Source organism: Micrasema longulum, unplaced genomic scaffold (genome assembly GCF_059751315.1).
Source record: "Micrasema longulum isolate JH-2025_06_02 unplaced genomic scaffold, ASM5975131v1 h1tg002383l, whole genome shotgun sequence".
NCBI classification, from domain to species: domain Eukaryota; kingdom Metazoa; phylum Arthropoda; class Insecta; order Trichoptera; family Brachycentridae; genus Micrasema; species Micrasema longulum.
Window position 1 is genome coordinate 61,683 of NW_028279533.1, and position 26,250 is coordinate 87,932.

Genomic DNA, 26,250 nt, shown 5'->3' on the forward strand with positions numbered 1-26,250 from the left:
ATTATTTCATTATTTATGTTGTAATCAATGAATTTATGTTTCATTTTGAGTAAGATCGCAAAATTGATTTTTTTATCAAGCTTAGAGGTATTCTGTAGGATATGTAATTGGTCCTAGCAGGTTTATAGTGCAAAAAACCAAACAAAATTTAGATACATAATAATTATTGTTTTACTAAAAATAAATACTGCTTATTAAAATAATCTAAAAATTTCATAACTGATCAATTGATCGGTTCCAACCAGTCATAAAAAATACACCATTTTTTCAAACAATTACAATATTATTTCTAAGTATAAATAATTCAATCCAGGATCTCTCACTCACAGAGGCCAATTTAATTATAAGACCAATGTAAATATGTCATCGTTAACTTAAAGAAAATCTTTATAATATGAATATGTACAAAAATACACTGTCAATGACTAATTGTCTAGTGGGGGCCAAAATATGGATATTTCATCATGGGCAGACTCTGGGAGCCACGATTTATAGGCGTCTAATAGATCTGTAAACAAAAACAGGTATATATTACATTGTAGCAGAATTCCTTTACAAAAAAATATATTTAAAAGTGAATGAATTTGACAATATTTGAAACAAAATTAGTTTCAAAGTTTATGACAAATTGTGAGGTATTTCATGTAACAATTAGGAAGTTCATTGTTTTTTATTATTTTTTATTTGTTGGGACTATTAAACTAAGTGTTTTTTAAAATTTGATATATATATTATGTATACATAATATCTGTACCTCAGAGGCAGACGGATGCAAATACAAACATCAAATGTTCAACAATAGCCGCAAGAATCTACTTTCTCTAAGTGATTACTAATAATTCAGAACATTAATTTGTATTTTCAGTATCTTACATACATTGGTTCTTTCATTATACGACTTATATTTTTTTTAAATCAAAAGACATAATAATAAACTGGATACGAAAAACGAAATGTCATTTCATCAAATTTTGGATTTGCATCCGTCTGCCTCTGAGGTACAGATATTATTAGCGCTATGATTTTTTAAAGTTTTGTATTTCTGAAATAACTCCGCGTGTGACATCAGAGGTTCTCTTCCGCTTATTCTTGATCAGATCTGCCCATTGGTCCATTGATGGCAATCAAACCGGAAATCTTCCACAACTCTCTTATCATTGGTTGATTCATATGAACCAGTGGCGTCGTTTAAAGTATTTAGTTTTTTTTTAAACATTTTTTATTATTTTTTTTTTACATTATCAAGAAATTTTGCTACAATTTAATGCCCTAATTTTTACCACACACAAGAAAACATTTTTTGTATCCAATTTCCCTGTACATAAAGGTATTAGGCAACCTAGATGTATTTAATTTGAGTAAAACAATTCAAGTCAAATGACATACCCCAAAGGGAAAATAAATATCGGTGAAAATTCCAATGACTTGTATAAAAATTAATTTATGGGTATTAAAACCTTGATAATGAAAAATAACTAAAGCAGATATTTTGGTATTATCTAAATAGATTATGTTCTGTCAAGTTAAATGTCACTACACCATGGGGCTCACCCGGAAACCAGTTCCCATTGTCGCTTGATCTACTATATAGATAGTCCATAGGGTCTTAAGGACAGTGCCGAAGGTGAATCATACATTTCCTGTTTGTAAAACAAAAAAATATCAAAACATCCAAAACACTGATTACCTACCACGGATGTTAAATTGCTGACAGTCAGCAAAATACAATATGAACTCAATTCGGCACTCGGAAGAAGATAGAAAAATAAAGACGGTTACTATAAATTCCGTCATTTCCAACTGGAATAGAGGCTTCCTTCATTCTACAAGCAAAATCTTACAACACTATGTTTTAAGGCAAATCCAGCATATAAAACATTGTGGCTACAATGTTGGCATAATCAAAAATGTTTATTTAATAATATCTTGATCTATTGATTGATTTGGTGTTTATTTTGTAGAACTCCATATTTAAACTTATAATATTAGAAATTAAACACTGATTTGAGTCTACTGAACACTTTATTTTAGTAGACTCAAATCAGTGTTTGATTATTATATATTATAAGTTTTTATATCTTGATCTCTCGAAACAAAGATCTAGTGACTTTTATTCTGTGACCGCTACAAAGAATGTTATGTAAAACTGACTTACAGATAGGGTTTTTCTTCCACTCTTCAATCAGCATCTTCTTGCTATGGATCTGGCTGGCGACCAGACTCCTGTAAAGAGCCTCGGTCCTCGGCTGCAGTTTGGCCCAGCTCTTCACCATGGTGAGGGGAGGAGAGATCAGGCTCCTGGTGTACTTCTTGAGCTTGCGGACGACGAGCCCATCCAGTAGGAATACGGCGAACCATCGGTGGATGTCAGGAATGTTGGGGAAGTCAACTTCCACTGTGGGGATTTGCCAACCGCTGCGGCCGAAGGTGGCGTTTACATGGCAGAGGAGTTTGTCCCTCTGTGAGTCGTATCTCGGAGGCGGGTCTAAGAGTGGCTCACCTGTTTAAGTAAAATAAATGATAGGAAAGAGGTACTTCGTTTAAACACACTGCATTGTGCCAATACTGCGCAATGCAGTTTTGGATATATGGGTATATTTGTATGAAAACATCATCATAACTTAACTAATGTTGGTAAAAATACTCAGATGATGATTTGAGTCGTAATTAATCAGATATATTATAAATAAACTAATTTCACACTATAGTTTTTGGTGACATACTGTAGCTTAACAAAGGTGTATTTATAATTATCATGTACATTACAGCACACCTGCCATTTACAGTGTACATATAATGAGATGTTTTTGACAACTAAACCAATACGATACATAGTTGAAAAAGAAGACTATAAAACTGGTAATCCTAGCATGGAAAAGATCCACCTCTCTTGGTAGGCTGATCGACAGACCAATCACCCTCTCTACAGGCATCATTGACTGTGTTAGAATTGCTGATTTTTTTATTGAATTATACAAGTTGTATATCGCCAGTTGACAGATAAAACTCATTAAGTACAGATTTATGGTAAAATGACTTTATATCACTAAGTTATGTATTTTTCAACAATCTCTTGTGAAACTCTAGTGAGTGAAATTACATAATCATAAACAGCTGTTTTGGATCGGATAATAGATTTAGTGATTTTTTCATGCAATAGATTATCGAAAAATATAGAATTTGGTGGCATGAAGTCACTCCATCATAAATCTGTATTTAATGAGTTTTACCTGTCAACCAACGATATATTATCGAGGGCAATCCATCACCGGGTATGTAACATCACCGCCTAGTGATCCAGATATGCCATTCGGCGGTAAATGCAAAATTCAAACATTGTTAATGAAAACAAAAAAAGTTTTTGTTATTGTTATACATTCTATACTAATGTATAGAACTACATAATATTTCAAACACAACATCTTAGAACAGCCTGAGCCATGTCAGATGGAGACAATTCAACGAGAGATTCCCTGGTAAATTGGAAGATATTGCTTAATGCAATATGGGCAAGTCTGCCAATGTATAATACAATGTACACATATGTAAATAAATTCACGAACCTAGATTACATAGCTTGGGCACGTAAACGGGCAGCCACTCGGGTTCTATGGAGGTGATTCCTCGCATGATCATCTTAGCGCTCTCCCCTTCCCCGGCTTCATACAGTTCCTGGTACACCACCCACTCCGGAGCCTCCTTGCGCAGAACGGATCCCGAGTGCATGAACACGGGTTCCTCCATATCCATACAGTGGTACGCGTATTTCATTTTCAGTTTATCTTCATCTGGAAATACGAGGCATTCAATATTCAGAGGTTTTTTTTGAGAACTCTGCCATTTTAGAGAATATCTATTTTTATCAACAGTATTTTGAGTTTGTCCAAATTTTTGTCGACAAGGACTGGATTCAACTCCCTGGGGAGATGTTTATATTAACATATTACAACAGAGATGAGGACCATTAGAGAATTTATTGATGATAAATCCACCTGGTTCATAAAGAAGTATGGAAATTGAAAAAATAAGATTTTCAGGCGTTGCCTAGTATGTAGGTAAATTAATTCAATTAGATGAATCTCACCCGCATAAATAAAGGTTTCAGCGCTTTAAATTCACAAACATTAACAGATGAAAGAATTGAAGGAATATAGATATTCAAATATGGGCAGAATGGTGAATGTTACACAGTGTGTAAAGTGTCCACTTAAACCAGCCATTGACAGGTCATTAGCCCTGTAGATACCTAGACTTCTATATATCCTTCTCTTAAATTTTCTTCATCTCTGTTGTAATATGTTAATCTATTTTTATGTTGGTCATGTTCGACAGCGTCAGCACAGACTGTTTTACCTACCGGCTTTCAGAACCAACCTGCCTCAGTCAGGCAGCTGAACATTATTACTTTGGAGATTGACATCTTTCACATCAGTGAAACTATGTTTAAAAGGCAAATGCTTTTGCTATTGGAGAGTATTATACCTTGTCGGCCTTGTGGTGTAATGGTCAGCGCATTTACCTACCAAGCAAAAGGAAATATTTATTTCAAAGGGTTGTCTTCACACCAGAATATTTCATAGTCCCTGGACTGGTACCTGAAGCGTAAGACTGATCATCTTACCTTTATGTAACAAAAATGATCAAGATACACTGCGATTGGCGTACCAATGCAGTGCCCAATGCACCATTAGGTGCAGAAAGGGAATGATGATATCTTAATAATGGCAAACCCATTGCTCAAGGGTTCCTGGTTTGATATAGTGTCCCAATATAACGCCTAAAATATTTTGTTCTTTGTGATGTTATGTTGGTAAAATAAATCAATTTGAATTCAATTTGAATATTTTAATTGGAAGGTAAGGCTATCAGTGCTACGCTTCAAGTGCCAGTCCAGGAACAATGTAATATTGTGGTGTTAGATCACCTTTAGAACAAACTTTCCATGTCCAACCTGCCAAGAATCATACCCAGTAACCCGAGCACGGTAGGCGAACAAGCCAACCACTACACTGCGGGGTGGACTTCAGGATTTTTGACATAAGTACTCGGCATCGAGTGAAAAACACTCATCCAGAGTTCTGATTCACACACAAAACTGTAATCTTATCTGCCCGGACACGGAATGACAAAACGGCTTTCGACGGGTAATTGAATTTATCAAGTTTAGACTAACTTTTCTTTATATCCGCGAGCTGCACCTTCCTGGCTACGCAGTCTCCCAGGCCGGCCAGCAGGAGCTGGCGCAGGGGCCGCGCCAGGGGGCCCGGGGGCGCCGAGGGCGCAGGAGGCGTGCTCCCCCTCCCCCCGCCGCCCGCCAGCTGCGCGCGCAGCAGCCGCACCTCCCGCAGGGCTCGCTGCCGCACTCCCTGCACGGCACACCACGCATCCATGTCCTGCCCAGACATGGCCGCAAATTCTAACAATATTTACAAAAGTATCAATAAGCCCATGTGCAGTAGCCTTCATAATTCGGACTCGCAGTCAATCGATCAACAGAATATGCAAGACTTACCATGTTTGAATAATAACACTCGTTAAAATAGAAATATTGATGGAACTATTTAAGAGTTTCTCACAAATTCGTTGATTTTTGCTTCTGCAAGCATGTTCACTAGTATTTTATTTTTATTTTATTTTATTTTATTTATTTCGAATACAAACAGATGTACAGGTTAAATGAATATTTAAAAAAATATATATATAAAATGTAAACATAGTAGGGCCTGCCATCCAATTATATGTATTCACTAAATAATACTGTAATAAAGCGACGACGGCTTGAAGTTTAAACTATATAAATAATAAATATACTATATATTAAAATAAGATAAATATGGACAAAACAAGGAGATAGTGGAAAGGAAAAGAAGGAAATTGATAAGGAGTGGTAAAGGATGATTGAAGGAAAGTGAGAGTGGAAAATTGCATTTGATTTATTGATTAAACGAATTATGAATGAAGAGCATGAATCAAGCCTATTAATTCTCTTCTGTACATATTGTATGGAGTGTTAAATATATCAAGACTGCCATGAGGTGGATAGTATACAAATAAACGATTTATAAATAACCATGAAAATGTATCTTTTGGACAAAAAGAATAAACAATATTATATATAAAAAAATGTAGAATGCCTTGTCCATATTGTCTACTATTTAAATTATTATTATTGTGGATGACTTATATAGCGCCATTTTCATAATAAAGGGCGCTCAATCTCAAGGGCACTTTACAAAGTGATTGTATAAAGAAATAAATTTAACTTTAACTTTTTTAATTTGTGATTTAAGAAAAACAATTTACTTTGTTATCACATGCTACGGATTTATTCAAATAATTTATGGAACAAGTGTGTTTTATGATTTTTCCGAAACATCACTTCACTCTCACAGTTTCACACTTTTCTAAATAAACCTGCAACATAAGTCAGGTTTCACAAGTCACTTTTTGATTTTATTAAACTCATTTATTTAGGTATTACATATTTTATTTTTACGAAATACTCCCATATAATATATTGTGATACAATGGTTTTAATTAAAAGTCGATAAAATAACATCACGTACCACTTGTCACAAGGGCTGTAAGAACAGTTTTTATCAGGCGTTTTTTAAGTACATATATGTTTTTTCTGAAACTTCACTCTCATAGTTTCGCACCTCTGCTGGGAGAGCATTCCATGGTGTAGGGCCTGTGACCGCAAATACCCGTTTGCCGAAATTTAGTGGGCTGTTTGCGTAGAGGTACAATAACTTTTTCTCTCGACATAATGACATCCCGCAGGAACAACAAGCTTCTTCTTTCTCCTGGCTGTATGTCCCATTTACTTGAGGTCAGCCGTCCTCAGTCTACACGTCGGACTAGGAAATTTGTTGTTATTTGAGACAATAATCCATCTAGCTAACTGGAGCTTAGGATGCCATCGTTGACTAGTGTTCCTCCGCTGCCATCTGCAACACAACGTCCTGCCCGACGTCACTGTCTCCCAACAGCTTCTATCCGAAGTATATGCACTTCATCACGGCCGTTGAGGTCTTCACCCGTAGCCCCGGGCAAGGGATCGCATTATACCCCGCAATTCAAACTTTGCCACATAAACACTCCAGTCTACTGAAGCGAAAGGTGCCCACCCTCGCGACGTGGGCGCGCTGAATGAGAATTACTCCAGTGAGAACTGAGAAGGAGACTCAGTTCTCAGGAGCCAGGTTAGTGGTCTCGTTAAGGTACGAACAAACCATCATCCGAGACCAAGGGACAACAAGTGAATGCACAAACAAAATGGTATATTTTGTGGTTCTCTAGAACAGAGCCACATTTACCATTTCAAATAGAATGATTGATTATCTAACTCTAGCATGAAGTGATTTGGATTTTTTTTTTGTTTGAATGGTAATCATCCGATTAAGCTGGATGCTTTTGCCAGTTTCAGGTTAAGTGTTTATGTACATAGGTATCATATGAACAATTTATCACGATTACAAAATATCTATCATTATTACAAACAATAAATTAATAGCGATTCTATTTAATCCAATAAAAATGACAATCACAAAAATAACATAATGTGATGAAAATGGGACTCACAGTTTTCTTTGCACTGTCATTGATGGTGATAAATCCAATGATGGACAAAAAAAATTTTTAAATCTGTAAATCAATATTTTGCTCTCTGGATTTTCATCCTGTACGTAAGCTGGGTGTACTTTTTTACTACAGTAAGTCGTTCAAATGAAAATGTGACAGAATAAATAAACAGTGAACAATTGTTTGTACCTCAGCATGTTTTTACCCATCTGGATAATAAAGGCCTCTAACTGTGTTCAAATTTGATTGACATATTTTATGATGATTATAATAGGGAATTTTACCTGCAGCACCGACTATGCTTAGTAAAGCTCCTGGATCTCCAAGTAACAACTCCTCACCAACAGCGGTCCACTTTTTCTTCTTCCCAGTTAAAACCTATGAAAACACTCACTATTACATATTATATTGAAATGTAAAAAAAAAGAGTAATCATAAGTTGGGTATTTAGCCATTAAGAATAGGCACTTAGGCTAGCGAGCACGTGTGAGTTAGGTATTTTATATGATTCATAAAAACCTCTTTATTTGTAGGTTGATGTAGCAATAATACCTAAGGCGACGCGACATCTGTTCAGCTCCAATGTTTATCTCAGAATATTTTTTTAATGACTAGTTTGCATTTGACAGAAAATATTTTTTTTCATTCAGTTCACTCCATACACATTTATATGAAAATCGCACACGGCAAGAACAATTAAATTAAAGAATATTTAAGTTAAAGACAGAACAAATACACATTTCTTTTTACTGGCTTTATAGTGTTCTTCATATTATTGAGCTTTGTACTAAGGAATTTTTTTAAAGTAAATATGCTAGTATATTCGAAATTATATAACTCCAAATTACTAAATAATTAAAATAGTGTAAGTTATTCTCCAAGCACAAGAGCTAGTCTCTATTTTGGAAAGTAACAACTTTAACATAAAAAAATATATAAAAAAGGAGATTGTATAGTAAAAAAAAATATGTATCAATTATGTAATTATATTAATCAATATTTTTTTTTTAAAAAAGACTATTAATTTTAATTTTGTCTACAGCCAAGGTATTTTTTTAGCGTTTTCACACATATTAATAGCGTTTTCACACACATATTAGGTATAATGTTATCTGTGTTCACGTATCACTTTGCTTCTTTTTTTTTAGCGCACATATTTTCAAAATATTTTCATAATTAACTGTATGCCTCGTTTGCCTATTTCGCGCCCTTAATTTAAATAACGTACTTTTATCTCATCAGCAGACTCACCTCTTGTACACTCAGGGCAGCGACAATACAGATAGTGTATTCAAACAGATTATGCTGATGGCTCAGGGCTAAAATCTTCCCGTAGCGCGGCAGCACTGGATAGGCAGCGATAGCCTTTCCCAGCGGTGTTACTTTTAAAATCTATAAAAAAAATATTATAAAACTAAAAACTATTTTAAAACATAATATATTACTCGTATATATTGTTGAAATAACCAGTAAGTCAGACCAACAGTTTTTTTCGGGAATGCAATGAGACAAATGGAGAAAAACATTATTTTTGTGTCTTTCTTGTAAAACCAACATTAAAAAAATTAAATCTTTACAAAACTCAGCTGTTAAATTAATTAACAGCTAGAATTGATAAGGAAGAGGTACCCGAACTTTTTACAAAGCAAGGGTGCCTGTTCGTAAATGCTATTCCATGGCTCAAATTTGTAACTAGATATTGATTTGATAGTAACTACCAGAAAAGGTATATACATACACATAATACAAGGCTAGCACAACGTGAAGGCTTGTCAGTACCGAGGTTTGTAAACAAGTATGGCCAAAGAACACTTCATCATACAATTACTAAAATTTTCAATAAGATTTCTAAGCAGATATTAAAAGAAAATATTGACAAAACTTTAAAGACAACAATAATTGAATGGCTATTATTATGTAACAAGGCTTTATATAGATTAATATTTTATGTTAACAGTCATCTATTTAAATTTTTGTAAAAAAAAAATTGTGTAAAAAATATGTATGCTTTTAGTTCTTAATAATGTTTACATAACTTTTTAAATTTATATAATTTCTCTAACGTTTTTCTTTGTAAAGGAAAAATAAGAAACCTGCTGACAAGCCAATTTCGCAGTTTGGGTTTCATTATTTTTCCTTTTATATTTTCTGTTCATGTTTACCCTCTTAAATAGAAATAAATACAAAAAAAAAAAAAAAAAAGTTTGAGAGTCCGTGCAATCAATTTATGTATATTTAAATATATATTTATAGCTCTTGTATTGAGTAATATCAATAATGCATAACTTACGTCTTCGTTAGATGTTCCATTACTTAATTTTCGGTTATGTTTAGGTGTTATGATTTTTGTTCTTTCCAATGCTCCTAATATTTCTAGCCTCATCTCTGCTGTTTTCAGCTGCAAAATCTCTGGAGCAGTGGGGAACGGGAAATTCACAACCTGAAAATAAACACGTTTTGTTAGAAATGTGAAATGGCTTAAAAAAAATAAAACAGCGAGAGAATAAACTTCTAAATGGCTTAAAATAAAACAGCGAGACTAAACTTCTAAATGGTATATGGTACGGTATTCTCTACAGGTACGGGGGATACGTTCCTGATGAAATCGTACTCAATGGGGGTCACCCATATGTGAACAAAAAAATTTTGACAGTGAAAATGCACTTTATTTACTATCTCAAAGACATTGAATGTGGAAAGAAAGGGCATTTTAAGTTCGTTTACGGTCAATTGTTTTTGAGCGGGAACTGATTTCAAGCCCATTTCTAGGCAAATGCTAGTATTATTATTGCAATTTATTTCTTTTAAATCTTCCTTGGACATTGACTCATCGTGGGCTTTAAATAGGCAATAATTGGGCCTTTGTTTTGTACTACTAATATCTTTAATATTATTTTCCAGATTTATGTATTTTCCCAAATTTTTTTAAATACATTTTTCCAGTCGAAGAAGATTTAGATGATCTTTCATTCCAAGAGAATTTTCTTCTTCTGTGTAAATTAATGTCCTTGTTGTTTTTTTTTCCTTAAATAAGGGAGTTTTATTGAAGATTTAAAAAAATCGTACAACAACAAATTTGGGAGGGGGTAATGAACGTAGATTATCTGAACTATATTAAGTTCTAATTTTCCACTTTACATCCTTGAAAAATTCCAATGCTTATTACTTATAAGATATTAGATAGTTTTTAAAATGTAATTTAAAGGAATAACCCGCGAGGCCTCAAGTCTATGAAATGTTAGTAAATATTGTATATAACCAACTTTTCTATTTCTAGCCGTCTCTTCGTCAGGACACTAATTACACTAATATCCCACTATATATCTTCACCATAGTAATAGTTGCACAAAAATACAAAACCAACATGCTGATAGGACACAAGCTTTCAGTAGCTAACACTAACATGCACTAATTATATATTTATAAAAAATGTTTCTCCATCAATCTCATTGGAGAAATAGTTTAAAAAGAGTGAGGAGAGGAAGGAAGGAACGTGAACTTACTAGGTATGGGGTGACTATTACAATATAAAATTTTACGCAGGACTTTGGTTGAAGGTTTGATTTGATTATTGATTAAAGGGATATTACTTTTCAAAGACTTTCTAATTTGAAATATTTCCATATTATTTATTAACATTGAATAAAATGCTTGACCACAAAAGTATTAACAATACCTTGTCTATTCCCATGCACTTCATCTGCAGCAGGAGGTCGTCCACCGGGCGGGCCCTGATTTCCGGGTCGCGGTCAGGCGGCATGTCGTGCTGGAGCACGGCGCTGGAGTACAGGCGGTAGCAGTGCCCGGCGCCCACGCGCCCCGCACGCCCCGCTCGCTGCCGCGCCGCCGCGTGCGACGCCCACACCACGCGCATCGCACTCGCGCCCGTCATCTTATCGTAAACCCTGGAGTATAGGCATTTGGAAAAATTTGGTACAAATTCCTTTTTTTTTTTCCAGAGTTCAAAACACAATTACCATTTATATATGTGTATCTGTGCCTTGGATCTAAAAAGGCCAATGTCAGATTTTTTTTCTTGCCAACATTTTGTAGAGCATATTTGCAGTAATGTTTTTTTTAATTAATATTTCCAAGACTAAATGTATGGTTATTCGGAAAAAGCCACAAACTTTCCCAATGACTTTAAAACTTGGAGCGCAGTTTATTGAGCAAGTTCCTCAATACAAATATTTAGGATGCTGGCTGAATGATAAATGGGATCACTCGCAAGAGATCAAAGTCAGAATAGAGGTGGCGCGAGACTGCTTTTTCAGGATGCGTGACCTTCTTTGCAGTAGAGACTTTAATTTAGAACTCCGAATGCGCATTACTCGATGTTACGTCTTCTCAGTACTTTTTTACGGCGTCGAAACGTGGACACTCACCCAAAACACTTCAAAAAAGATCAAAGCCTTTGAAATGCGGTGCTACAGGAGGATATTAAAAATCTCCTGGGTGGATAGAGTCCGAAACGATGATGTTCTTCGACGGATGGAAAACGATAAAGAGGTACTGAAGACCATAAAGAAAAGAAAACTTGAGAACTTTGGGCATGTGATGAGAGGCGAAAAATATAAAATTTTACAAGTCATTCTACAGGGAAGGATTGAAGGAAGACGCAGTGCAGGTAGAAGGCGCATCTCTTGGCTTAAGAACTTGCACGACTGGTTCCATTGCAGCACTCAGTCCTTGTTCAGGGCAGCTGCCAATAAAGTAAGAATCGCAATGATGATTTCCAACCTCCATCGGGGAGAGGAACCATAAGAAGAAGAAGAATATTTGTTTAAAAAATGTCAACGTAATGTGTAACGTCACAAAATTGCTGAAAAATTACTCTTGTAATATTTTGGCCCTTTTACATCCAAGGCACAGATATCTGTAGATCTATAGTAAGGTATACAAATTTAAAAACTTAAAATTAGAGAACACTAAATAAACTCAAATTTACAAAATCCATACTAATATTATAAATGTGTGAATGTGTGTTTGTCAAAAAACATGTTGATGTTTTTTTCGTGTCGCAACGGAGTGACCGATCGACGTGATTTTTGCATAGGGATAGCCGGAGAACTGACAAGTGTCACATCCTAATTTTTATTCCAAAAGAACATCTCACTCTCTCCGGAATTTTTTTTATTAACAGATAGTCGGATTTTTTGTATAGAAATAGTGGGAGGACCGGCAATCGATGCAGGCTACTTTTTTATTTCATTCCAATGGGAAAATTTTAGCTGTTAACGGCAAATATAATTTCTCCCTAATACCAGGTGAGTGAAGCCGCAGGTAGAAGCTATAGTTTTTTTATAAAGCATGTGTGTTAGAAAATAAGTAACTTTATCTATACGACTAGGAAAAATTTTCACTTTCGGCAAAACGCTAATTTCCTCAGGAATTACTTCAATGTAGTTACGGCTTTTCTTCATATTACGGCATTCTAAATATTATTTTTTTAATTTAAATTATTTATTGACAATTCTTGATGGAATTCCATTGTAATGAAGTAATACTTATGTTTACATATAAGATACTAATTAAAAATACTATAATACAAGTATTTTCAATTAGTAACTTATATGTAAATCTAAGTTATTACATAATTATTTTTTTGGTTTAAATAAAAATATTTACCGACCTGATTTTCTGCTTTCCGGAGTCCACCACGTATTTGATGTCAGGGATGGTCAGGGAGGTCTCTGCCACGTTGGTGCTGACCACACACAGGCGGCAACCGTCCGGAGGGGGCTGGAACACCCGAGCCTGCTCTGCCGGGGGCAGCATGGAGTACAGGGGGAGGACCCACATGGGGCTGGATGAGGACGAAGCTCCGGCCAAGGCTAATGCATCCCACTCTGGAAAAAAATAACTTGGCCTTCATTTTTCAACTCTCCAAAGTTCTTTTTTTAGTAGATGGGAGGCTTAAGGCTGAAGACACAAACTAGCAGGCCGCCGACACTAGGTATTTTACACAGTCCCATATCCCATCTTAAATAATTTTAAGTTTTACAATTCGAACCGTAGCATTTATTTCTCATGGGATTTAAAATATATCAATTTGAGATTCCAATCATTGTATACCTTAAATATTTACAGTACAAGTTCAATCATCAGTAATATTTCTTCTATTGGAATAATGGTTATTAATTCATCTAATATCTGATCCTCAATTTACACTCTCAAATGTGGTTTTTCTGCTCCATGAAAAATGCACAGCCTCAAAACAGAGCCTCGAGAAACTTTCCTAGTGCGTAGGTAGAAAAATTCAGTCGGATGAATTTCACCAGCATCAATAAAGGTTTTAGCTCTTTAACTTCACAAAAATCAACAGTTAAAAGAAGCGCATAAATGTGAATGTTTTAACATAGACAGCATAACGAATGGTACACGGAATGTAGAGTAGCCACTTCTTTATCTTGGTCTTTTTCTATGTGAATTGGCCCAACAATATTTATTATTACTAAAATTATCTTCATTACCATTTTCATCTTCACTGTTCTCCATAATGTCCTCTTCTTCAGCCTGATCCAAAAGATCATCTCGAACTTCTTCATCCTGCACTTCGAAGTCATCCAGATCAATCTTGGGCAACACCAATGCTTCTGACTTCTTTTTATCTCGAGCCAATTTCTTGGCCCTTTTGAGAGCCTGTCTCATTTCCTCTTCATCGTCTTCAGAATCTTCATCTGATAGCATTTTATCCTTAATCTCAGAATTGAAGGTTGTCGCTTCTTCATTATTGTCTGTTATGTCTATAATGGGCGAGTTTTTATCAACTGTTTTAGAAGTTCGCTCACTTTCTTTTGTTTTTGTTTTTCTTTTACTTTTTGGTTTAGACTTTTCTGGATCGTCTTCTGTATTTTTCGATGAGTCCAATTTTTTTTTGTATTTTTTTAATGCAAAAGCACTTCTCAATTTTTTTACTAAAGTATTCACCTAAAAACAGATAAGAATTTTATGACAATAATTTATTCGGCCTTAACATACATACATATAAAAAAAATATACAAGATGAAAATGTAAAATTTAAAGAAATACAACACATATTCTATCTACAATATACGGGCTCAAAATACAAGGTTCTACAAATTATAATAGAGGGAAAAGTTGAAGGAAAAAGATGCCTGCCTGCCTGCCTGCCTGCCATGCAATTCGCACTGGTCTTTGAGCCATTAATTTCGGTTAGAAAATTATTCAAAATAGAGGCTTAGCGGGTTATTCCTTTAAAAAAAACTTTTTTTTAAAAAGAGAATGTACAGAAAGAGAAGAATATAGACTAAGAGTAGACTAGACTATAAGTTGACTTGGTAATTAAGTTTTTTTTTTTTTTTTAATATTATTTTATTAACGTATGAATTTTAAAATTCATTGTTAAAAGAAACTCATTTTTTTGCATTACCTCTTGCTGTCCGGTAACAAAAATTAAAATGCCTCCTTCTGGTAACTTGGTGTGAATCTTAATTGCTTTGGAAAATGCAGATTTTAAATAATCATCTTCAGTTTTCTTGTTAAAATGAATGGTTACTGGGTACTGCCTAGCTTCAATCTAAAAAATAATTAAATAAACAATTTTGTAATTTGCAATCAAAATAAACCCACATTGAAACCAAATTTAATTTTTAACATAAATACAGAATAACCAATGAAAGACTGTTTAGACTGGCCCCCAATAAAAATGGAAATATTTACAAATGTTTGTCAATGTAGTCAACTTTTTATTATAGAAAATAAAAGATGAGTGATACTTTAATCCACAAATTTGAAGTATCCAGTGACCGGTTTCATCGCTTTCGCGACATCTTCGAGACTGGTATCTTTATTAAGAAATTCAATGTATTTATACAAAACAGAGATAAGGATAGAAAATTCAAAATAATATGAGAGTTAATTAAATTAAATTATTTTTGTCTTTTATTTTCTATAATAAATTACAATGAACTTCCATCGAGAATTTTCACTTACAAATTTAAATTTAGTTAACTTTTGTTGGGATAAGTTTCATGCAAGATTAACCCAATTTGATATGTTTTAGTTAATTAGTTATTTAGAATTATGTAGGTCATGATTATTACATATAGGCGATGAAGATTACTCACATAAACATTACAATAGTAAGAATAATTTATAATTAAGAGCTTTAGAGATTAAATGGCTGTTGGTGTGAAAAAGAGAGTGACTTGTCTTTGGTTCTTTGTTTTATAGAATTTTGAGGGCACCCTCTGTTTGCCGGTATTGCATTTCATGCGATGTTCAGGCACATGACTCTGCAGTAGGCTGCATGTGCCGATGATCAGTTAAGATTTCTTGAATTTTCCATGCAAAAAATTCAATACAAAAAAGGCAACTAAATATTTAGTATAAATATTGGAATTTTAAGATATACCAAACAAATACAAAATAACATTGGTAAACCCCTTACTTTTCCAATGATAACGGGGACCAAACCTTCTTTCAAAGAATCTGGCATCTCATTGAATATGTTCAACCACATATGAAACATGCCTTTTGGTAGATAGATAGCAAATTTGTCAGAGGCAGTTTGAAATCATCGAATACACAAAAATAAATTAATACCTTAATCACGGGAGGCGGGAATTTAAACAGGCGAGTATTCTCCGTAAAATCCTCAATCCGAAGAGTGGCTGACATGATAACCAGTCTCAGGGGGTCACCTCTCTTACAGCGTAGAGGCACAATGCGGGAGAGAAGGCCGATCAGAATATCTGTGAACACACTTCTCTCGTGGGCCTCGTCTATTATTATCACAGAATACTTTGATAGAATGAAGTCCGACTCAATTTCTTTCAATAATACACCTGTAAACAGAGAACGTCATTACGATAAAGAAATTTGTAACAATTTCAATGATCAATCAGTAATTATTTCGTAACACTTCTTGAGATAGTAAACAATGTAAATTTTTTGTTATTATTATAACTATGTATTATTATATGTTATGGACAGGCAGCCTTCGCTGGTGTGTCGCTTAATGTCTGCGTTCTTCTTCCTTTGTTGTCGTTTTGAGGCATTCTACTTGACATGATCAGATTAGTTTGCAGGAATGAGACAATTTGTTTATGTTTATGTTTATTTATTTTATTTATTTCTTTATTTATTTAATTTTACAATTGTAGCCGACCCGTTACAGGGGGGGGTTGGCGGCTTCGTCTCCCTGGCTCCAATCAATCAGTCCATCCGGCGTAAACGGGAGGCCTGAGAGCCCGGCGCACCGAGAAAGCACTGACCGCTAAGTCAACCTCAGTAGCCCTGAAAAGAGCTTTCCAATGGGTCCTGTTGGTGCAAAGAGGCGAGCGCAGTCAGGGCAGTCAAGGTGGAAGCCAGCATCGAAGCACGAAGTCTAGCGGGAAGCGGAGAGCGCAGAGGCGTAGAATGAAACACACGCATTAAGATAGTTCCGTGCGTAGTTAGTACCTACGTATGTAGTTGCAAACAACTCCGTACTTCTAGTGACTCGATTCTGTATTTTGAAGTTAAAAAGATTCAGGAGTTCACAACAATCGAGCTCTGAATTTAAAATAAAAAAAAGGTCATTTATTTTTCCAAGATCTTCTAATAAAATTACATTTAAAGTGTTTTATAGCTCGGTTATCGTAGGGAATATTTCATTTAAAATTTACGAATCTCAAATACTTTCTTTGAATTCTCTCTATGTTCCTAATGTGAAATTTATACTGAGGAGACCACACAGTGGAATTATATTGTGTCTAAGGTTAAAAAGTTGAACCCCGTACAATGAGGAAGTTCAGTGTTTTTTTTATTATTTGTTAATAGACTATTAAACTAGGCTAAAAAAATTTTTTTTTAATTTTTATATATCGTATTATTAGCGCTTTGATTTTTTACAGTTTTGTATTTCTGAAATAAGTTCGCATGTGACGTCAGAGGTTCTCTTCCGCTTATTCTCGATCAGTTCTGCCCATCGGTCCATTTTTGGTAACATTCAACTTTGCCGTACAATTAGATGCTCCAATTTTTACCGCGAACAAGAAAACATTTATGTAATTTATTATATAAATACAAGACGAGTAATACTTTCATCCACAAATTTGGAATATCCAGTGACCAGTTTCATCACTTTTGCGACATCTTCGAGACTGGTATCTTTATTAAGGAGTTTAATGTATTTATACAAAACAGAGGTAATGATAGAGAATTCATATTATATGAAAGTAAATTAAATAAAATTATTTTTATCTGAAGGATCATTATCAAAAATTTTTCGGGTTAACTAATGAGTTGATATAATGCTATTTTAATGAGTTTAAGTATTTTATTTTTAGTGTTGGGACACTAAGGATGGGTCCTTTGTGAGTATGATTTTTGTCAATTATGATTTGCTTATATGCAATTATGTAGTTATGATATGCATTCTCCATTACTTATACCCATTGTAATATATTTTTACTAATGACTTTTTACCCTTTGTTTTTCAGAAATCATAATTGACAAAAATCACACTCATAAAAGATGGGACACTAAAAATAAAATACTTAAACTCATTAAAATATCATTATATCAACTCATTAGTTAACCCGAATTTTTTTTGATAATGATCCTTAAGATAAAAATAACTTTATTAAATTTACTTTCATATAATTTTGAATTCTCTATCCTTACCTCTGTTTTGTATAAATACATTGAACTCCTTAATAAAGATACCAGTCTCGAAGATGTCACGAAAGCGATAAAACCGGTTACTGGATATTCCAAATTTGTGGATTAAAGTATCACTCTTCTTTTATTTATATAATAAATTACAATGAACTTCCATCAAGAATTTTCACTTACAAACTTAAACATTTATTGTGTCCTATATCCCGTAGGGCTAAAGTTCCTCATTGTAATTTGTATCCCAAACACTAAAAGTCGGAAAACATGGCTACCCTGGAAACGGGATATCTGTTGCCGGTTGCAATCATGATCTCCCATGGTTGCTACAACAACATAACAACGCATTAATTTTTTGCTTATCGCAAATTGTAGTCACATAAATCTGTGACATTACAAAGCAGTTCATTTTCATTAAAACCGTATTTATTTTTATATTTTAAATTAATTTTTACATTTTATATATATATTTTTCCATAGCACTGAACTTTCTTATTTCAGTGCTTCTCTGAAACAATTTGGACATGAAAAAATATTTTTTTAATAATTAACTCACCATCTGTCATGAATTTTATTTTTGTGTCCTCGGTAACATTTCCCTCAAATCTCATGAGGTAGGATACCTCCCTGGATGAAAGTCCCATCTCAGTTGCTACCCTCTCCGCCATAGCCACGGCTGCTACTCGCCGGGGTTCTGTGACACCGATCATTTTACCTCGAGTGTATCCGGCTTCGTATAAGAATTGGGGAACCTGAGTGGTTTTGCCACTTCCTGTAAAAAAAAACAAACCATAAAGTCAAGTCCAGTATTTGAAAAAGTCGGGAACAGAGTGCGCGGAAACTTGTCGGCCTCGTGGTTTAATGGTCAACGCGTTTGCCTGCCATGCAAGAGGTCTCGGATTCGATTCCCGACATGGTTAATACAAAAAACTTATTTCTGTTTTAGTGCTGCAGAACAGCGTTTATTTGATATTTTTAAAATGCATATTAAAATATTTTACCCACTAAGTCTAAAGAATTTTCAATGGGACACATTTTTTTATATTATACATATTTATTTATTACAGTTTAACAGACACTATTAAGTATTTAAAAGATATTTCTTCAGTTCTTTTTTATTCAATTGAAGATCTTTCATATTAATGATGGTTTGTGGGAGATCATTGAACAACCTTGGAATAACGCAATTTAATGTTCGTTCTCCAAAGTAATTTGTAATTCGGGGAACGGCCAGGGAACCCTTAGTTTTAAATCTAGTGTTGTGAGTGTGGTAAACTCTTTTTTTTATAATCCGGATCTACAATCAATTTGTAGTCACAAAGTTGTTTTAACAGAAGGACATTACAAAATTTAAAATATACACCTTCGCCTATACGTTTTGTCTCATGGATTACGCTATTCGGTATTCAAAAGGGTGTTTTCACACTAGAATATCTCATAGCCCCTGGACTGGTAAATGAAGCGTAAGACTGATCATCTTACCTTAATGTAACAAAAATGAGCAAGATATGCTACGATTGGTGTGCATTGGCAGTGCCCTATGCACCATTTGGTGCGGAAAGGGAATGATGATGATGATGAAATCAACTTCGGCAAATAAATATTTGTCCCAGGAGACAATGAAGTATGGAAAAATAGGCTGAAAATAATGTGAATGAGACGCTTTACATCACAGAAGAAGCCGCATCCTCGGGGGACCACTAGTCAAACCTGAGGATGTTAGAGAGCTCGCCCCCTACCTCATAGCCTGATACCTCAAGGATCAGGGCTTAGAGGGGGAGATTCAGCAACATGAGAACACTTCTCAGCGTTTGCTCTTGTGAAGAGGAAACCACTTAAAACTCAGAAGAAGAAGCTGGATTGTTGACAGTCATCAACAGGCCTTCTGTTCCACTTGAAGAGTGTTTGGCATTTTGTTTCCTGCTTTGGTTTATTTTACCAATGCCCTGAACTAACTTGACCATGTAGATCCTACCTCTATTCTACAGTCAACTTAAGTAGAGATTTTCGACGTTTGCACGCTCATGAAGTTCTGCAAATATTGACAGTTAAGTGTAGGTAACAAATGCCGTACTTTATTGTTGAGTCGCCGCTCAAATCGATTAATGGCGGCCTCCGTGGTGTAGTGGTCAAGACGCTTGACTCACGCACGGGAGGTTCCGGGTTCGATTCCCCGGTGAGAACACAAAAATTAAAATGTGATTTTTCTCAAGCCTGGGTGCTCTGTGATGTAATTCACCACTGTAATTAGGCCTCCTGGCCTGTTTTGGTGCAAAAAAATGTAAATTAACGATCTAAATTCGATTGGATAAATCCCTTCACAACAATAAAGGTTTCAGCTCTTTAACTTTACTAAAATCAACAGCTGGAAGAATTAAAAGAATTATAGATGTTCAAACATAGGCAAAATTGTGAATGTTACGGTGTGTAAAGTGGCCACTTAAACCAGCCAATGACAGGTCATTAGCCCTGTAAATGCCTAGACTTCCAAATTTCCTTCTCTAAAATGTTCTCCATCCCTGTTGTAATTTATTCTTAAAAGCAGAAAAAATCCATTTTAAGAAATATAAACCTTGTACCATAGAATTAAGAATAGTCCAGAAACTGCATACGCGCATCAAACAGGAAGCGACTAAACTACTCTTAAAAGAGTAGTTTTACGTTTTGACCCATTAGTTTCTTTCTAGACGTCGCTCAGTACGCAACTCCCAATTTGAATTCAACTATGCCGTGTTGTGTCTTTTTAAAGTGTAGAAATACTGCTAGGATCTTAAAGAAACAGGATGCGATGTGTAATTAGCAAATTAATGTGTAAGTAGCAAATGCATTACTTAACAATAGATTTATTTTCGAATTCGTAAGATTGTCAAATAAAACAAGATGGACATTTCGTTAGTGTTGCCAGGGTGGTAAAATTTTTTACCCTACTTTGCTCATCTAAAGAGAGAACTAATGAAAATTGTACCTCGGATTAAACAACACCGTGGCGGACATTTGACCAACATTATCTTTAAAACATCGAATATTATTTAACATGATATAAAAATATCCGTTTTATGTAAAATAAAATTTGTTTTATATTTTAAGTTCAAAGTTCATTAATTCAATTACGCTAATCAAATGACCCTTTACTTATCTACTCTGTTGTGTCAATCAATGTTTCCGCTTGTACAATAAATTTTTAGAGAAATTAACAAATTACTTTTTTTACCTTACATTTGTGTTTTGATTATATTTTTTCTCATCTGGCAACATTACGCGGCGACTTCACGAATGCGCGCGGCGAAAGTGGGGGAACTTTTGGATACATTCCGATGTATTCGAATATGATTCTATGCTCTTTCTGGACTATTCTTAATTCTATGCCTTGTACATACATAATAAGCGAGGTTAATAATAGATGCAACATTCATCTAAAAAATTATATTTTTAATCGTGGGAACACTCGCCCTTCACTCAGTAGCCAGGGAAAGAGCTAAATTACGGGGACCCGTCACAATAGATCTTCACAGATCGCAGCGATGTCAGGAGCTTATATAGTACTGTCCCGCCTTTCTCAGAATAAGAATAAGTGAAAACTTTGTCACACAAACCTGTTTCTCCTGCGATAAGAACAAACGCGTTTTCGTTGATACATTCCACTACGGCTTGTTCTTCGGGTAAAATAGGCAGTTTAAGACGTGCTGCTTGTATTTTAGGATCGCGATCAACTGCCACAAACACAGTCTCCCTTTTCCCCAAAACAATCGACTTATTGTTAACCTCCACATTATCTACAGGCTCATTACTTTTCCTATCCAATCTCTTCTTTTTATTTTTCTTTGCTAATTTTTCTAAGTTCCTTTTTAATTCTTCTTCATCCAAAATTTCAGTATGAGATTCATCATTTTGAGAATTTGCGGCATCAACAATATCATTATTCTCTTTAATATTATTTTGAACAATGGTCTTATTTTCTGTTAATTCTTCTTCTTCCGAATCAGACGATGATATTTCAAGATCGACAACACTGTAATCTTTCTTTTCTTTCTTCCTTTTTCCGCCAGCTTCTAAAGACAAAAGTTGCTTTCGTTTTCTTGATCCTTGAAAAGAAAAATAACACATTTTATTTTATTTTAAATATTTTGCAAAGGCAACAGAATGCAACACAACAAATATATCAAAACAACAGCTAGAGAGAATTATGCGTAGGTATAAAATGTCATATTAGTTGTATTCCAATTGGAGCCTAAATTTGTTACTAGGTATGTCAAAACAGGGTGTGTGTGTGTGTAAAAGAGAGAGAGAGAGAGAGGGTGGGTGGGAGCGTGTGAATGTGTGTGTGAGTGAGAGTATTATAAAAAAAATGTGAGGATAATTGCAGTTTAAATTTTTTTTTTTCAGAATATTATTTTCAAAGGAATTTTCAGAGTCTATTAAGATGTCGATGTTGAAAGTATCTTTATGATTGTACAAGGTCAGGGCACGATTAATGGGTGAATTTATTGCTGCATTTGTATTGTATTTCGATATGTGAAAAAGTTTTGTGTGTCTAATCCGCCTAGGTGGGATCTAGTAATAGTTCTACATTATATCTGGGTGGGATATTGAAATGAATCGAAGAGAGTGGGTCTGGGCAGTCAATTTGGTCATGAAGTATTTTATGCATAAATTAAAGGTTCGCATCATTTGTCATTTGTTTGAGGAAAAACAAAAACATGTTTTTTAATTTAAATTTTCTTTGATTTTCATTTAAATAGGCAAGTACCTACTGCTAAAAAAATTATTCAAAACTATGGTTAAACATCAACGAAGTGTTATAATAACAAGCAGGTGAAGGGATACAAAATATGTATTATCGAGATTTATAAACATTTTCATGACTGTTTCAGTTAATATGATTTTTTGGTTACATATGAAAGGTACAGGGAGAGAGGGAGGAAAGTCACTATTTGTAAAATGCATATGTATGTATATTAGAAAATTTGACATTTAAAAAATGAAATATAAATAATATACTAGTTTAAGGAGCTACTGCTTTAAAAAAATATAAATAACTTACCTGCTATTGATTTTATCTTCACGTTATCTTTAACATTTATTGATGGAGCTGTCAATTGAACATCATTGTAATCACGATCTTCTACATTGGCTTGCCGTAAGTTTTTCTTAAGCCCCTTTGATTGTACAGCAGATATTGATGTCATTTGGTTCAATTCTTCTGCATTTATTTGAACTTTTGCCAACGCTTCCAATAAAGATGCTCTCTAATATATTTAAATAAAATTAGTACACATTACAGAACATTCATTTAAAAAAAAAAAACAAGTACCTACTCCTAATTCTTAAAAACGTTTGAAAATAGAATACGTACATTCTCCTTCTTTTGTTTTTTTTCAACAATTTTTTCCAGTTTCTTTCTCTGCTGTTTTGAAAGAATACGGACATTTTTTGAGGAATCTTCCTTCACTTTTGTGTGTCGTTTGGACGAAGGTAATACTATAGCATTACTGCCATCTTCAGCGCCATACTCTTTAGGTGCAAGATCAACACTTATCTAAAATTTAACATATAAAAAATATACATCACACCGAGAACAAATTACACTGGAAACTGTTCCTACACAGTTGAGCAAAAACTCTTCAATCGTTTAAAAACATAATTTTTAAAATAAGAACCAAAGAAATAAAATCCAAATGGGATAACTTAGGACTGATACCGCTGGGCATCGGGATTGGATTGTATTTATTACCTAATTGGTGTGTTCGCCAACAACATTGGAAAAGTATCATACATTTAAAATTGCTTGCAAAAAATCTAAGCTTTGTGAAATCAGCAAGTACTAGCTCAGCACCACATTACAGTTTACAACTTATTTTGTAGTTTATGAATGACATCCTTGTTTCGGGGGTTTTCACAATGTTTTTTGGTTTGTCCGTTTTATGGTCAATGGATAGTAAATATTACGAGTGGGTGATGTCAGATGAAAACTAACCCTTGAACTATAAACATGTCTACTAATAAGAGGAAGCGTCTCTCAATTCGTGCAAAAGTGGCAATTATTTGTGAAATAGAATGTGGCGTAAGAAAGGTTGAAGTGTGTAAAAACTATTCACCTTGTTCACATTGTGCAAAATTACAAATGTTTATTTATCTGCATTTGAAATTTAGAAAGTGGTATGTTTGTAAGCATTAAATTATCCGTATATTTATTTGCTTGCTAGGTAAAAATATGCAATGATGGTTTGATTTAAAAAAACTTTCTCTTGTATAACGAGTAATGATTATATCGAGAAAATTCAGTCAGTCCCATTTTCTTCATAATAATCCAATTACGCATTGTTAAATCAATCTTACAACAAAAAAAAAAAATTTTGGACTGTTATTTTGAAACCGTGAAAAACAAGGTTCCGGCGTATTGTTTCTCTTTTGAAAATCATATATAAATGCACATAGGGCTTTTAAATTAATTTATTATAACAGACCTACAAAAACAATAGGTACAGAAATATAAATACATGTACGAAAGAAAATAAAAAATACTTTAAAAAGGGTTAAAATTATTAATCAAATCTATTCTACCTATATTAAGCTATATGTATTATAATAATAGGTTTTTAAGAAGTATGGTGATAGCTCCAGATAAACTCCCCAAGAAACCCGAAAGAAAAAGTCGAGGGAAAATGGGAATTTAAAAAATAATGAGTTTACAGGCTTCACAGAATTTACGCTTTTTTTAAGGTCTTCAGCAAATAATAAAACGTTTACATCTATAAACACTGTGATAATTTAATTAATTGATAAAAACAACGGAATCGGTCCTAAGTGAGAGCCCCGAGGAACAACACTGATTAAAACATTATTAAGATATTATTGATGTAGACATTCAATTAATAAACCAAGGCACAACAATTTGGTAAATGAAAGACGTAAATACCTTTTGTGTCTCTGAATCATCGATTTTCGTTTCAAAAGACTGTCTAGCTTTCCAGTTGTATCCTTTTTTCCCCATTTTTGCAGATTTTTAGTGATTACTTTTTTTGACATTTATTATAGGTTACTTCAGACATTCAAAATACATGCTGCCGCTTATAGCTCTGACACTGGCTGTCACATTTCTCATTTCAATTGTCGATTGTCAATTGTCAAATAATCACATTTTCTATGGAAAACGTGTCCAAAAGCGGGGGGGTAACTTACAACAAAAAATTTAATGTGTACAATTAATTTAATAAATGACTAAACCTTAATTGTTTGATCATAAGTTATCGAAAAAACTCAATTATAATAATAAGAACATGTTTCAAATAAATTTGTTATCTTTTAATTAACGATTATTGATTTCAATTTTCAACTGCATGTTACAAAACATTTTCAAAATAAAATTGCATAAAGCAAATAGAAATTGATATGCTTTCATCAAATACTTGGCATGATCAGATACATCAAAATCTTAAGTCTTATCATGTAGAAAGTAAATGCAACCGAAGGGCATATATGACAAAATATATAAACGCGTAAGAATATAGGAATGTATTTTTTTTTGACGGACTTATGCATTCCATTCCAACGATGGTAAATACAATTTCTTATAATAAATACAGGCACTAATAAAATAAAATACAACTAAATAAAATTAAAGCTAGACGTGTGTGGACGATGTCAGTACAGACGTGTGTGGTGGTTCGCCCTCTATGTCTACTTTTACGAGGAAATGGCTTAATGGTAGTAATAGAAGTAGTATTAATTAAACAATAATATGGATAATTCCATAAAAACCTTTTTAAATACGCTCCTATTCAATCCAAAATAATTGATACACCCGAAATACATTTCCTTAAAAAGCGAAAACAATTTAAAGATTCTTAATTTTTTTTATTTTTGATTTTGGAAGCCATTTTCAACAAGTTGTAAATAGCTTATTATTAGAAAATGGGAATCAAGTGAGATTCGAACCGTGGATTTTTGCTCCGTAAGTCCAAGACACGAGCCACCAGACCACAACTCGATTAAAATAATTCCGAAGCTCCACATCTCGGTCCGAGGAGAAATATAATGTTCAAA

The 26,250-nt window shown here is 34.0% G+C and overlaps 1 protein-coding gene across 1 annotated transcript; it reads right to left on the reverse strand.

The window, feature by feature from the left end:
- Positions 1–147: 147 nt before the first annotated feature.
- Positions 148–25,316, reverse strand: LOC148272308 (putative ATP-dependent RNA helicase kurz). Its single transcript, XM_088240217.1, has 17 exons — positions 25,124–25,316; positions 23,561–23,743; positions 23,249–23,453; positions 21,801–22,289; positions 18,764–18,979; positions 16,153–16,394; positions 14,978–15,124; positions 14,058–14,514; positions 13,217–13,433; positions 11,261–11,489; positions 9,875–10,024; positions 8,836–8,976; positions 7,869–7,962; positions 5,174–5,416; positions 3,564–3,788; positions 2,156–2,500; positions 148–508 (listed from the first exon to the last, which is right to left on the reverse strand). The coding sequence occupies exons 1-17, from the start codon at positions 25,196–25,198 to the stop codon at positions 426–428; spliced, it is 3,741 nt and encodes a 1,246-aa protein (XP_088096343.1). The 5' UTR covers positions 25,199–25,316; the 3' UTR covers positions 148–425.
- Positions 25,317–26,250: the final 934 nt, after the last annotated feature.

Bases quoted from the DNA above. Each gene is read 5' to 3' on its own strand.
- LOC148272308 (XM_088240217.1), bottom strand. From the start codon at position 25,198: ATGGGGAAAAAAGGATACAACTGGAAAGCTAGACAGTCTTTTGAAACG. The intron at 16,395-18,763 runs GTGAGTTAATTA...CTCTGTTTACAG, and splicing joins AATAAAATTCATGACAGATG to GTGTATTATTGAAAGAAATT. The intron at 509-2,155 runs GTAAGTCAGTTT...TTTTGTTTACAG, and splicing joins GTGGAAGAAAAACCCTATCT to ATCTATTAGACGCCTATAAA.